Here is a 15,026-nt window from a genome sequence, read left to right on the forward strand (position 1 = left end):
GCAAAATTTTATAATTTTTAGTCCAGACAAGATATGCAGTGTTTACAAAGATATAAAAAGATATTACAAATGAGACAATTACAATATATACAGGCAATTACAAAATAGCGTGAATTAAAAGTAGGAACTTACATATCTCAGTCAATGTCACACCATGTGGAAGAGGGGGAGGGAAACCTTCCCAGAGCGACAGGTCAAAATGCACAGCTTTTCATAGATGGTTCCCTGGGAAAAAAAACCCTCCTTTGTCTGGGCCTCTGAACGTTATGCCCTCTGTCCCATGACCTCACTGGGTGGGCGGAGCTATGGAATTCACTCCCCTTTTCTGAAGTAACTAAAACCTTATGAGAAGCATAACTCTGGTTGCGAGGCTCGTAGGGTGCTGGCAGGACTATCATTTTTCTTATTACGAAATGAGCTTTCTATTGACACCAAACATGAACTAGTGGACAGCAGGAACCCTTTACTCGAATCCAAATAGTACCCCCTGATACTGACACTATACACTACATACACATATACTCCAGATACTGACACTGTACACTGCTTACACATGTACCCCTGACACTGCCACTGTACATACACATTTTTTTTTTACTTACTTCCTTTGCTACTTAAACAATTTCCAGCATCTCTTAGTCTCTCATCCAGGTCAGTCAGTTTTTTCTCCTGTTCATCAGAATCTCTCTTCTTCTCCTCCAGGTTTTTCTGGGCCTCCCAAAGAGATTTTTTTACACTAGAAAGTTCTCTATCTTTTATGACTAAGTCATTTTCTTTTCCTTTTAGTTTCGCCTGTGTCATCGAGAGCGAGTTTCTTGTGTGAGTCAGCGTCGTCTCCGAGGTCTTCTTCTGTGTGTTCACCAATCTGAGGTTATTTTCACATCTGGAGTAGAAAGCGTGAAGCAGAAGTGAGACCGGCTGTAGATGGACCATGGTGGAAGGGTTTATGAAGGTTAGCCTCCTTACACGGCCATTTGTCTGTGCCCTAAGATAAGTTTAATCCTGTTTCAGGTTTCTTGTGTCCAGCTTTGTAGCTTAGTTATGTTGCTTTGCTGGTGGCTGTAAATAAATGGTGGACCACTCCATGTGACAGTGCCATTGTACACAGAGACTTCCGCTGTACACATACATGGGACTGGGATGTAGATAAGATCACAGCTTCTAAGATTGTAGTCACCACTGTGACTGCTAAATTCTGATAAATGCCAGATCATGGCGTCATTACAACTATAAAGTCCCTTGTGAATTACTGGTCAAGTTATTAATCCTCAAATTTACTGGGTCATTGGGGGATACAATAATTTGCATCAATATCTATCAGAGGGGTAGAAAATGTAACTCACTGCTATATAATATCAACCACTTCCACTGTAAATCAGGCTGGATACGTCCTGTCTGATCTGTATATTTATATTTATCAGGATCTAGTGGATCACAGCGGTGACTGCAATCTTAGAAGCTGTGATCTTATCTACATCCCAATCGGATCTATGTGTATTTTACAATTTCTATATTAATGATCATGAAATAAAAGTTAATTTGTATTCCCACCTTTCCTTCTGTCCTCTCCCCACTATTGTATTATCTTCTGGTGGTGCACACCTGTGTGAATAACGTCCAATGAGGTACGACAATCTCAGAATACTACATTTGAGTCTCAGTTAGTGTTGAGCGATACCATCCGATATTCAGAAATATCGGATCGGATTGGATCGGCCCGATACCCAAAAAGTATCGGGTATCGCCGATTCCGATACCAGAAGTCCTATTAAAGTCAATGGGACAGAAATATCGGAATTAAAAAATACCCCTTTCTTTCCTTGTACATCCTGTCCGGGAGGGGGGAAGAGTGTGGGCGGTGCGTGGGCGGACACTGTGCGTGTCTGTGTGTGCGGGCGGGGTCTGTGCCGACTGCGGGGGGGTCTGTACGGGCCTGTCAGTGGTCTGTGCCAGCTGTCGGTGGTCTGTACGGGCCTGCCGGGGGACTGTGCCGGCTGTCGGTGGTTTGTACGGGCCTGCCGGGGGTGTGTGCCGGCGGCCGGTGGTCTGTACGGGCCTGCCGGGGGTCTGTGCCAGCTGTCGGTGGTCTGTACGGGCCTACCGGGGGCCTGTGCCGGCTGCCGGTGGTCTGTGCGGGCCTGCCGGGGGTCTTGTGTGTGTGCAGGCATCGACCGATGGGACTACAAGTCCCATTGGGTGATGCCTGCTGCAATGACAGCGATTGACACATTAGCCAATGATGGGACAGTAGTAGTTCCATCATCTGGCTAATGTGTTGAATGTAAAAAAAAACATACATACTACATATATACTACATTCATACAACATACATACATACTACATTCATACATACTACATACATACTACATATATACTACATACATACATAGTACATACATACTACATATATACTACATTCATACAACATACATACATACTACATTCATACATACATACTACATATATACTGCATTCATACAACATACATACATACTGCATACTTACTACATACATACAACATACGTACAACATGCTACAGACATACAACATACATACAACATACATACTACATACAACATACATACTACATACAATACATTCATACAATACATACATACTACATATATACTACATTCATACAACATACATACATAGTACATACTACATACATACTACATATATACTGCATACATACATACATACTACATACTTACTACATACATACAACATACATACTACATACATACTACATACAACATACAATTCATTCATACATTCATACAATACATATATATAGACATACAGTACATATAACATAGAGTACATACTCACCATCACTTGTCACTTTGTTCTCCGAAGCCAGTGTCATCTGTGGAAAAAAGTAGAAAACAACAAACAAGCGATATACTCCCTGAACCGCAGAAATCCACAAGGGTCCCACGCCGATTTCCCGTGGAGAACAGCAGCATCAGCTGATGCGACCGCTCTCTAGGGGCCCCAGGAATCCAATGATGGGAGGTAGGTATCCTTCCGCACTGTATTCCTCCGCCACTGTAAAAAAATAGTCCCTAGTCTCACTTTTGGCATTGCTGTGTGAGAAAGTTCCCACGCAGCTTTTGCCATAAAGTGAGACAAGGGACTATTTTTTTACAGTGGCGGAGGAATACAGTGCGGAAGGATACCTACCTCCCGTCATTGGATTCCTGGGGCCCCTAGAGAGCGGTCGCATCAGCTGATGCTGCTGTTCTCCACGGGAAATCGGCGTGGGACACTCGTGGATTTCTGCGGATCAGGGAGTATATTGCTTGTTTGTTATTTTCATATTTTTCCACAGATGACACTGGCTTCGGGGATCAAAGTGACAAGTAATGGTGAGTATGTACTCTATGTTATATGTACTGTATGTCTATATGTATGTATTGTATGAATGTATGAATGTATTGTATGCAGTATGTATGTAGTATGTATGTAGTATGTACTATGTATGTATGTTGTATGAATGTAGTATATATGTAGTACATATGTATGTTGTATGAATGTAGTATATATGTAGTATGTATGTAGTATGTATGTATGTTGTATGAATGTAGTATATATGTAGTATGTATGTAGTATGCATGAATGTAGTATGTATGTAGTATATATGTATGTTGTATGAATGTAGTATATATGTAGTATGTATGTAGTATGTATGAATGTAGTATATATGTAGTATGTATGTAGTATGTATGAATGTAGTATATATGTATGTTGTATGTATGTTGTATGTATGTTGTATGTTTTTTTTTTTCTTGTTATTTTTTTTACATTCAACACATTAGCCGGATGATGGGACTACTACTGTCCCATCATTGGCTAATGTGTCAATCACAGTCATTGACACAGTCACACAAGACCCCCGGCAGGCCCGCACAGACCACCGGCAGCCGGCACAGGCCCCCGGCAGGCCCGTACAGACCACCGACAGCCGGCACAGACCCCCGGCAGGCCCGTACAGACCACCGACAGCCGGCACAGGCCCCCGGCAGGCCCATACAGACCACCGACAGCCGGCACAGGCCCCCGGCAGGCCCGTACAGACCACCAATTGCCGGCACAGGTCCCCGGCAGACCCGTACAGACCCCCCCGCAGTCGGCACAGACTGCGCATCATGATGCGCACAGACCGCGCATCATGATGACATCATTTCAGCAGACAATCACAGCCACAACAGTGGCTCATAGCATTATGGGAACTTCCGATTCCGGTATCCGATATTGAAAAAATATCGGTACTCGGTATCGGAATTCCGATACAGCGAATATCGTCCGATACCCGATATTTGCAGTATCGGAATGCTCAACACTAGTCCCAGTACGAGCTGCGGAAAAATCCCTGCACTGTTCAGTGATGCCCCCATATCCCGTCTGTAGGCTGGAGAGACCGATCAACAGAAGGTGGGGATCAGCAGCTTCAAGGTCAAGGAGGAGTCCGGGTGAAGGAAACCTGTGCAGTCTGTACAGGTGCTAAAGGTGGAGTTGGATTAGGGACCAATCATTTCTGAAGGCTATCACTAGTGTTGAGCATTCCGTTACCGCAAATATCGGGTATCGGCCGATATTCACGGTATCGGAATTCCGATACTGAGTTCCGATACTTTTAGCATATCGAATACCGGAATCAGAAGTTCCCATAAAGAGCCAGTTTGATTTGATTCAGCCAATGAGGAATCCTCAGAAGTGTGGGCACATCCTGTTAGGCATGTAGGCATGTTAACTAATGGCATGGCTGTGATTGGTTGCTGAAATGATGTCATGATGCAGTATAAAAGCCGCCGCCATTTCGGGTTCACTCTGCTGTGAATTCAGTTAGGGACAGTGTGCTGTTCAAGACTCTGAGGGACAGTTAGAGAGCGATTTTCCAAATAATAGTGTGCTTTACCCAGGCTACATTCTCAATCACTGTAGCTTTCTTTTGCCTTGCAGCAGCGCTGTTCACAGCTGTTTGCAAGGTCTGTGTGAGTGCAGCTCATGCTGTAGTGTGTCCTGCAGACACCTCTGGTTGTAGGCCGCTCAGCGTGCATCACTGCCTCATACATATTTTTCTTTTATTGCAGCTCATTTTTCATTAATTCTCCTATTAGTGTGCATCCAGCCGTATCCATATACATTGGTTGGTTGCAAACACTATATAGGAGTAGATAGATTTTTCTGGCTTGTGCCCTTGAGCTGCAGCCAGATTAGTATTACCCTATTTTTTGGAGCCTCATCTTTTGCATTGTAGGTTACCTTCCTGCACTGTAATAGCTCCAAAAAGTTTGTGATACTATCGCTTTCACATCTTTGGTCACATCCTTTGTTTTTTTGAAAAAAAAAACACATAAATAAAGTTCACCAAACACTCCACTTGACAGTTGTGTAGGCCACATTAGCTCATATTAAAGTGTAGTCCACACACTTTATAAAAGTAGTGTTTCTTATACCTGTTACCAGCTGTTCAGGAATAAGCACACTAAGCCCCCCTGTGTACTTTTCTGCCTATCTTTATCAGTCTACCAAGATGAAGAAGGCAGGGAGTAAGGCACGTGGGCGTGGGCGTTGGGATTCTGCAGGGAGAGAACGTGGGGATTCTGCAGGGAGAGGACGTGGGGATTCTGTGCCTGCTGCGGGCACCAGTGAGTCAGCATCCCCCAGTTTTACCAGGCAACAGTCCTTTATGCTCAGCTTTGTAGGACCTCGCCGTACCCCACTGCTGCGTGACGAACAAATTGAAGCCGTTGTCGGATGGATGGCAGCTAACGCATCGACTTCAATGACTTCCACATCCTCTCAGGGCCTGAGCCCTGAAGAGCAACCATCTGTCTCTTGACCACCTGCCAAAGTGCCCAGGCAGTCAGAGAGCCCTGGACAGAAGCCATCACAGTCTCTACTTCTGTTCTCTGAATCTGTTGGCTTGGAAAGAGGGGGCCAGCCAAGCAGCATTCAAGAATGTGAAGAGGGAGTATGCAGTGATGCGCAACTTCTTTGTCCCTCTGAATCTGAAGAGACGGGTGGGCCAGTGCCTATGGTCAGCACACCTCAATACGCATCAGTTGATGACGAGACTCAGGTGCCATTTTCTGGTGCATACGGTGCTGGCGAGACAACCCAGGAGAAGTAGGTGTTTGAAGAGGGGAGTGTAGATGATGAGGTACTTGACCCATCATGGCGTGAGGAACAGGAAGGTGGTGAGAGCAGCTCTGAGGAAGAGATTCCACGAATGGCCAAAACAGGAGGGAGAGGGAGGGGGCAGACTTGGTTGCCTGTAGCCTCCACTTCGGCACCCGTTAGGAACATTCCTCTTCCAAAAGCCAAAACGGGCGCTCCCAAGACTTGCAATGCGTGGTCCTTTTTTGACACAGTTGCAGATGACTTTTGCTTTGACAAATGCAAACTGTGTCATCAGAAAGTCAAAAGAGGGAAAAATGTCAGCAACCTCAATACCACAAATATGTGGAAACATGTGCGGACCAAGCACGAGGTGGAGTTACACAGACACACTGAAGATGTAGGCCAACGTACAGCACCACCTGCCACCTCTTCAGCTCGTGTTGGGGCCTCTTCCTCCAGCTCACACACAGCTGGTTCGGCTTCCTCACAGGATCGCCAAGGAAGAACCTCTGGCACTGTTGTCCGGAGACCCAGTGACATTCCACCCACAGCACCACGTTCCCAGTCATCCTCACACTCCCAGGCCACTCTACAGCCATCGGTAGCACAGGCATGGGATAAAAGGTGGCCATACTCAGCAAACCATCCCCGAGCACAGGCTCTAAATGCTGGCATTGCCAAACTACTGGCCCTAGAAATGCTCTCATTCAGGCTCGTGGGGACTGACACCTTCCGGAACTTCATGGCATTGGCAGTTCTACAATACACCGTGCCCAGCCGCTTTTATTTCAGCAGGCAAGCCGTCCCTGCCCTGCAAAAGCATGTGGAGGGAAAAATAAAACATGCGCTACTAAACGCCGTCAGTAGCAAGGTCCACCTGACCACCGATGCGTGGACCAGTAACCATGGACAGGGACGATACCTTTCCCCCACTGCCCATTGGGTCAATGTTGTGGAGCCGGATACAGATCTGGAGAGTGGCGCTGTACGTGTTATGCCAACTCCACGGATTGCAGGAATCCAGTCTCTGCACATTGACTCCTCCTCCTCCTACTCAAGTTCCTCAGAAACAGCGCTGCAGGAGCCTGTTACGACCGATATGAGCACAGCTGTGGCCAAACGTCAACAGGCCGAACTCAAATTAATTTCTTTGGGGAATTGAAGCCATACAGCGCAGGAGCTCTGGAATTCCATCAAGCAGGAGAGCGACGTGTGGTTTGTGCCAGCGAATCTCGAGCCAGGCTTGGTAGTGTGTGACAATGGCCGAAATCTGGTGGCAGCTCTGGGCCTAGGCAACCTCACTCACATCCCTTGTCTGTCACATGTGCCTAACTTGGTTGTGCAGAGCTTTCTGAGGGACTATCCGGATCTTGATAGAGTGTGCTCACTTGCGGTGTTCCAGAACGGCAAGATCGCGCCTTGCTGCTCTGCAGCACCGATTACGCCTTCCGGAACATCGCATCATATGTGACCTACCCACCAGATGGAATTCAACGTTACATATGTTGGAGCGGTTATGTGAGCAGCAGGCAGCAGTCATGGAGTACCAGCTGCATCAGGCGCAAACAAGTCGCACTGTGCGCCGGTCACACTTCAGCACCACTGAGTGGGCCTCTATGAAGGACATCTGCCTCGTTTTGCGTGCCTTCGATGATTCCACGTGAATGGCGAGTGCAGATGATGCACTAGTCAGCATGACTGTCCCCCTTATCTGCCTGCTTCAAAAAACACTGCAAGCACTAAGGGAGGAGGCTTTGAAAGAGGTAGAGGATGAGGAGTCACAAATGCCATCCGCTTCTGGACAGTCTGCGCTGCGTGGTTCCTCACAAAGGCCTAGGCAGGGGACACTTTGTGAGGAGGATGAGGAAGAGTCAATGGAGGAGGAAGACATCTCTCCAGAGGAGGGAGGTACACAATGCTCTAGTCAGTATGTACAGCGAGGGTGGGGTGATGCAGAGCAGGCAGAGATGACGACTCAAGCAGGGGACAGCGCTTCTTTGGCAGTTGGGAGTCTGCAGGACATTGTTGATTTCATGCTGCAGGGCCTGAGAAACGACCGCTGCATAGCCCACATTCTCAACACGGCTGATTATTGGATGTACAACCTCCTAGATCCTCGCTACCAGGACAACTTACAAAGCCTCATACCACCGTTGAACCGGGAGCGTAAAAAGCAGGAGTACCAAGACACACTGGTGCAGTCCATCATGTTCTCCATTCCACCCGACAGCAGTGCTGCTAGTGCTTTACAAAGCAGCTCTGTGCGTTGAGGCAGTGGAGGAAGCTCTACACAAAGAGGCAGCAGAGGCAGCGCCTCAGCACAAGGCAAGACCACTATGGCCCAAATGTGGCAAAGTTTTGTGTGTCCGCCACAATTGTCTACTCCATCACAGATGGCTCCAGTCAGCAGGAGGCAACGTTTCCGTCAGATGGTGACAGACTACATGTCTTGCCCTGTCAGTGTACTCCCAGATGGCTCTTCCCCCTTCAAGTTTTGGGTCTCTAAGCTGGATACATGGCCAGAGCTTAGCCAGTATGCATTGGAGGTGCTGGCTTGCCCTGCTGCCAGTGTATTATCGGAACGCGTCTTTAGTGCCGCAGGTGGTGTACTAACAGACCGTCGCATGCGACTATCCTCCGATAACGTTGACCGGCTTACTTTTGTGAAAATCAACAAGGCTTGGATCTCGCCAGAATTTGCCAGCCCTCTTCCAGAATAAATAATAGGTTGGCAACAGTATCTAGGTCTCGTGTTGTGTTCATGTTTCTACCACCTGAACTGTAATCCCAGGGCTTCAACACAGCCAGTTGTCGCTCAGAAGTGCCGTCTGCACAGAGAAAAACACTAGCTCCTGTGTTAGTGGGGTTCAGTAACGCCAGCTGCTCGCTTGCCGTGTGGACGGCAAAGTCTCCAGCTCCCTCCACAATCGAACTACTACTGAATTTTAACCGTGCTCCACTTAGGCCTCTGGCTCCACTGTCTCTAGTATTTCCCCAGGCCTCCAACCCCGCCAGTTGCTGCTCTGAAGTGGCGTCTGCACAATCCACACTTGTTCCTGTGTTACTGGGGCTCTGTCACATCAGTTGATCCCCTGATGTGTGTCCGGCAATGTCTCCTGCTCTGTCCACATTCCCATTACAAGTAGTGGGAATGTGGACAGAGCAGGAGACCTTGCCGGACACACATCAGGGGATCAACTGACGTGACTGAGCCCCAGTAACACAGGAACAAGTGTGGATTGTGCAGACGCCACTTCAGAGCAGTAACTGGTGAGGTTGGAGGCCAGGGGAAATAATAGAGACACTGGAGCCACAGGCCATAGTGGAGCACGGTTACAATCAGTAGTAGTCTACAACCTATATAAAACTTGCTGCAAGTTGGCCTCCGCCTGCTGCATGATTGATCCTGGGCTTCAAAACAGCCAGTTGTTGCTCGGAAGTGCCGTCTGCACAGAGAAAAACACATGCTCCAGTGTTAGTGGGGTTCAGTAACGCCAGCTGCTCCCCTGCTGTGTGGACGACAAAGTCTCCTGCTGCCTCCAAAATCACATTACATCTTATTTTCTACTTGCTTCAAGTAGGCCTCAGCCTGCTCCATGATTGTTCCTGGGCTTCAACACAGCCAGTTGTTGCTCGGAAGTGCCGTCTGCACAGAGAAAAACACATGCTCCAGTGTTAGTGGGGTTCAGTAACGCCAGCTGCTCCCCTGCTGTGTGGACGACAAAGTCTCCTGCTGCCTCCAAAATCACACTACATCTTATTTTCTACTTGCTTCAAGTAGGCCTCAGCCTGCTCCATGATTGTTCCTGGGCTTCTACACAGCCAGTTGTTGCTTGGAAGTGCCGTCCGCACAGAGAGAAACACTAGCTCCTGTATCAGTGGGGTTCAGTAACGCCAGCTGCTCCCCTGCTGTGTGGACGACAAAGTCTCCTGCTGCCTCCAAAATCACACTACTACAGATTTTTAACCGTGCTCCACTTAGGTCTCTGGCTCCACTGTCTCTAGTATTTCTCCTGGCCTCCAACCCCACCAGTTGCTGCTCAGAAGTGGCGTCTGCACAATTCACACTTGTTCCTGTGTTACAGGGGCCCATTCACGTCAGTTGATCCCCTGATGTTTGTCCGGCAATGTCTCCTGCTCTGTCCACATTCCCACTACTATTAGTAGAGCAGGAGACATTGCCGGACACACATCAGGGGATCAATTGATGTGACAGAGCCCCAGTAACACAGGAACAAGTGTGGATTGTGCAGACGCCACTTCTGAGCAGCAACTGGTGGGGTTGGAGGCCAGGGGAAATACTAGAGACAGTGGAGCCAGAGGCCTAAGTGGAGCACGGTTACAATCAGTAGTAGCGTACAACCGATATAAAACTTGCTTCAAGTAGGCCTCAGCCTGTTCCATGATTGATCCTGGGCTTCAACACAGCCAGTTGTTACTCGGAAGTGCCGTCTGCACAGAGAAAAACACATGCTCCAGTGTTAGTGGGGTTCAGTAACGCCAGCTGCTCCCCTGCTGTGTGGACGACAAAGTCTCCTGCTGCCTCCAAAATCACACATCTTATTTACTACTTTCTCCAAGTAGGCCTCAGCCTGCTGCATGATTGAGCCTGGGCTCCAACATCGCCAGTTGCTGCTCAGAAGTGTCTTTGGCACGGGTACTCCCTCCTGCCCAGCCTGGTTCCAGCACGCCTGCTGTTTCCGGGGAGTGTCAACGTCACTTTGCCACCAATACATTGTCCTGTCGTGTTGCGGTCGGGTTAGCCGAGTCTATGGTGCCTGCAGTTTAGGTGCTTCCTATGTGGGCTGTGGGTTCTGGTAATAAAGACTGGTTCCGTAGTGCCAATAGGACAAGCACCCCCTGTAGGACTGTTGGTTTCGGTAACTGCGGCTTGCTCGCGGCCTTGCAACTTTGTTTATCATGGGTACCTTCTGCTACCCATCCAGGTTCCAGTACCGTCAGCTGGTTCTCGGCAGTGCCTTTGGCCTAGGTGCCTCCTTCTCGGTATCCGAGTTCCAGCAACGTCTGCTGGTCCTTGGTAGTGCATTGTAGCACAGGTACCTCCTGCTTAGTAACCGTGTTCCAGCACCGTCAGCTGGTCCACGGTTGTGCCATTGGCTCTTGCAGCTTCTGCTACCCATCCGGGTTCCAGCACCGTCAGGTGGTTCTCGGTAGTGCCTTTGGCCTAGGTGCCTGCTTCTCGGTATCAGAGTTCCAGCAACGTCTGCTGCTCCTTGGTAGTGCTTTGTAGCACAGGTACCTCCTGCTTAGTAACGGTGTTCCAGCACCGTCAGCTGGTCCACGGTTGTGCCATTGGCTCTTGTTCCTTATGCTGCCCCTCCGGGTTCCAGTACCGTCAGCTGGTCCTCACTAGTTCCATTTGCTCTTGTCCCTTCTGCTAGCCATCCGGGTTCCAGTACCGCCAGCTGGTTCTCAGCAGTTCCTCAGCCTTCTTGTACCTTCTGCTACTTTTCCAAGTTTGAGCTTGTGGAAATGGTTTTTGGTTCTCACTCTGGATCTCCCTGACGACGACCCTGAAGACGACGACCCTGAAGACCACACCGAAGAAGACTATAAAGATGACCCTGAAGAAGATGACCAAGAGGACAAAGAACATGAAGACAACCACCAAGAAGCAGAACAACAAGAGACAGAAGACCAAGAAGCAGAAAAACCAAAAGCAGAAGAACATTAAGCATAAGACTAAAAATCAGAGCAAATTATAAGCAGAAGAAGACTAAGCAGTGTATGGGGATGAGTCCGTTCCTCCTCGTGGTGCCCCTGGAAAATGCCTGCTGCTGCAGGCCAAACTGAACGCGGACAAATCCTGTTGTAAATCTTTTGTGACAGGCAGAACGGAAGGTGTAATCTTCAAACTTTTATAGATAACAACTACATGAATGCCTGTCACAGATAAGAATATGATGAAGAATAGGAAGAAGATGAAGAAATAGAATATGAAGAAGAATAATAGTTGAATAAGAAGAATATGAAGAATGTAAAAAAAAAGAATAATAGGAAGAAGGTGAAGAAGATGAAGATGAATAAGGTGAAGAAGAAGTTGATGAAAAAGATGCTGCTGCTGAGGATGATGAAGGAGAAAGTGGAGGTGAAGAGCATGGAAGTAGTGAAACATACATATCTGACAAAATATAAAAGAGGTTAACATAGTCAATATCTTTGTAACTCCGAACGAAAAAAAAATTTAATTCCTGCTATTCCATTTGATTTGGCTAAACCTCTATGGCTTTAATGTCTTCTACACCTCCCACAATACATTCTACATTATTCTTAGTTGTTTTTCTTCACGTAGAATTAACCTACAAGGAAAGAAAGGGTTTTTTTTAATTCTGATATTTCTGTTCCATTGACTTGAATGGGACTTCCAGGATCGGAATCGGCGATACCCGATACTTTTTGGAGATCGGCCGATCCAATCCGATCCGATATTTTTCAATATCGGGTGGTATCGCTCAACACTAGTGATGACATATATTTGGCCCTATGTGATGACATTAGTTGGACAATGCATGGGAATAGGATTTGCCATGTGTGATGATGTTATTTGGCCATGTGTGATGACATCATTTGGTCACTGTGTGATTATATGTTCGGGCCTATATGGAGACATCAGGACTTCAGTGATGAGAATGATCTCATGGAAATTCTCACAACCTTACGCTGAGCTGCTATTCTGGGCAGATTTTTGCCTCTTGCTGCTTACAAAATGGTTTTGCCGTGGATTATGTCACAAGGTGATGATGAGTTCTAGGCACTTACCGGGACAGCTCCTCCTGCTTGCCTTCCAGTTGGGTCTTGGTGCTCTGGAGGTTGTCTTGCAGTCTTCTCAGGGTGGTCTCTGTATTCTCCTTTTCTCTTACGATTCTCTCCATCTCCTGGGTGGTGAGCTTCCATTTATTCTGCACCTGATACAAGGAGGATGAGGTCTTCTCCAGTTCTCGTTGGCAATGCTTCTGGTTTTCGTTAAGCATTGCAATCATGGAGTCTTTTCTTGAGTTATCCTGGGTAAACCTGGAGCCGAGCTCTTCATGTACCCCTTGTAGTTGTTGTAATTCGGCCTCTGTGTGGTGCTGTAGATCCGACACCTGAGATACTGAGACATTACACAATACCATACAGTATATTCATCAGTCACATTAATAAAATGTGCAAGGTGGAACAGATGAAGGTGGTCTCTCTGTCTACATAAGGATGTCTCTAAAAGGATACAGCAGAAATATGTCAGAAAATAACTCCCTGCTGTAGATGCTTCAATATTGTTATTACTATGCTTCATTATTGCTATCAATCTGACAATCGATCTGCTTCATCCTCAGGTATGTCCACTGGCTGCAATCCCATCACCATCACCCATCTTTCCTGATCCCACTCACCCTGTATCTGTCTGCTATTCCTGGTAATTTTTTTTCTCTGCATCTTTTCTCACCTTAATTCCTTGATGCTAACACAGTTGGCTTTATCTTTCCATGGGGATCTGACTATTTCCTTTTGCATTTTCCCTTCTAATTAATCCCCTCCTGTGTCTGTGATCAGTCTTCCTGCTGACCCTCCCTCCCTGATCACACCTGGCCTATTTCATGTCCACCTAGCTTGTTATAAATTCAGACTGTCAGTTCTGTCTTGACCGTGGTCTGTCTCTATAAGGATGTCTCTAAAAGGATACAGCAAAAATATGCCAGAAATTAGCCAGAAGTTAACAGAAGGTATGACTGACCATGGTTATTAAATATACATTTTTCTCTTTCGTACACACATACTCTTACCATGCTGACATACGCTCTAACAGTTTTGGCTCCATTACTCCTTACTCTTCTTCGCTATCCACAAACCCCAGCACCCTCTAACCAAGTAATAATCTCTCCTTCCCTCTTGCCTCCCCACCTGACCTTCTCTGCTGACCTGCTCCTCAACCTCAGATCTCTCCTAATATAACACAAAACAAGCTGCCCACTCTCCTTCTCCCACCTACTCTGTCACTCTCTGATTCTCCTCACTGTTGGTGACATATCTCCCAATCCTGGACCCCCACATCTCATACCTCCCATTATTACCCTCTTCTATCGCTCCCAACCTAATATAAACACCCAAAATCTTGGCCACCTCAAATCTTTGCCCGTGAAGCCCACCAGCCTGCTTCTTCTCTCTGGATCACTTTGGAATGCCCGCTCCATCTGCAGTAAACTTCATGTGATTCATGACCTCTTTACCTATAATAATCTTTCCTTCCTGGGCCTCACCAAAACATGGCTGACACCCTCTGACACAGCCTCCCCTGCTGCGTTATGTTACGGCGGCCACCACTTCACTCACACTCTTCGCCCTGGCAACAGACATGGTGTAGGAGTGGGCCTTCCCCTTTCTTCCAACTGTACCTTTAACCCAATCCCACCTCTTTCCTCTCTTATCCTCCCCTCTTTTGAAGTCCACTCTGTCCGCATCTACTCACCCTCCAACTTCCAAATGGCCGTCATATACCAACCTCTAGGTCCGACCACTGCCTTAATTGACCAATTCTCCACCTGGCTTCTTCACTTTCTCTCTGCTGACATTCCCACCATCATCATGGCTGTCCCTTACTTAATCTTTTGGACTTACTCAGTGGTCCTCCTCAGCCACCCACACAGAGCGACATACATTAGACCTGGTCTTCACCCGTCTCTCCTTTCTATCTAACTTCACAACCTCCCCTCTCCCTTTATTTGACCACAATCTAGTCGCTTTCTCATCACTGTCCTCCACACCTGTCACCCATGTCCAGCAACATGCGCACCCCTGCAGAAACCTTGCACACCTAGACACCCACACGCTCTCTGACTCTATTCTACCACTGTCCTCCATATCCTCCCTCCATGACACAGACACTGCCACTAGTTTCT

General features: G+C 47.3%; 1 protein-coding gene across 1 annotated transcript in view; it reads right to left on the reverse strand.

Annotated features, from left to right (window-relative positions):
• LOC141074882 (uncharacterized) overlaps window positions 1-15,026 on the reverse strand; it is a 78,090-nt gene that overhangs the window by 20,490 nt on the left and 42,574 nt on the right. The window contains exons 4-5 of the mRNA XM_073562191.1: window positions 12,910-13,243; window positions 603-883 (exon numbers count right to left, since the gene is read on the reverse strand). Coding sequence (XP_073418292.1) covers window positions 603-883; window positions 12,910-13,243 — 615 coding nt within the window. The remainder of the gene's footprint in view (window positions 1-602; window positions 884-12,909; window positions 13,244-15,026) is intronic.

The sequence above is a fragment of the Dendrobates tinctorius genome, unplaced genomic scaffold (assembly GCF_039654945.1).
Source record: "Dendrobates tinctorius isolate UK_male_01 unplaced genomic scaffold, ASM3965494v1 ptg000342l, whole genome shotgun sequence".
Taxonomy (NCBI): Eukaryota; Metazoa; Chordata; class Amphibia; order Anura; family Dendrobatidae; genus Dendrobates; species Dendrobates tinctorius.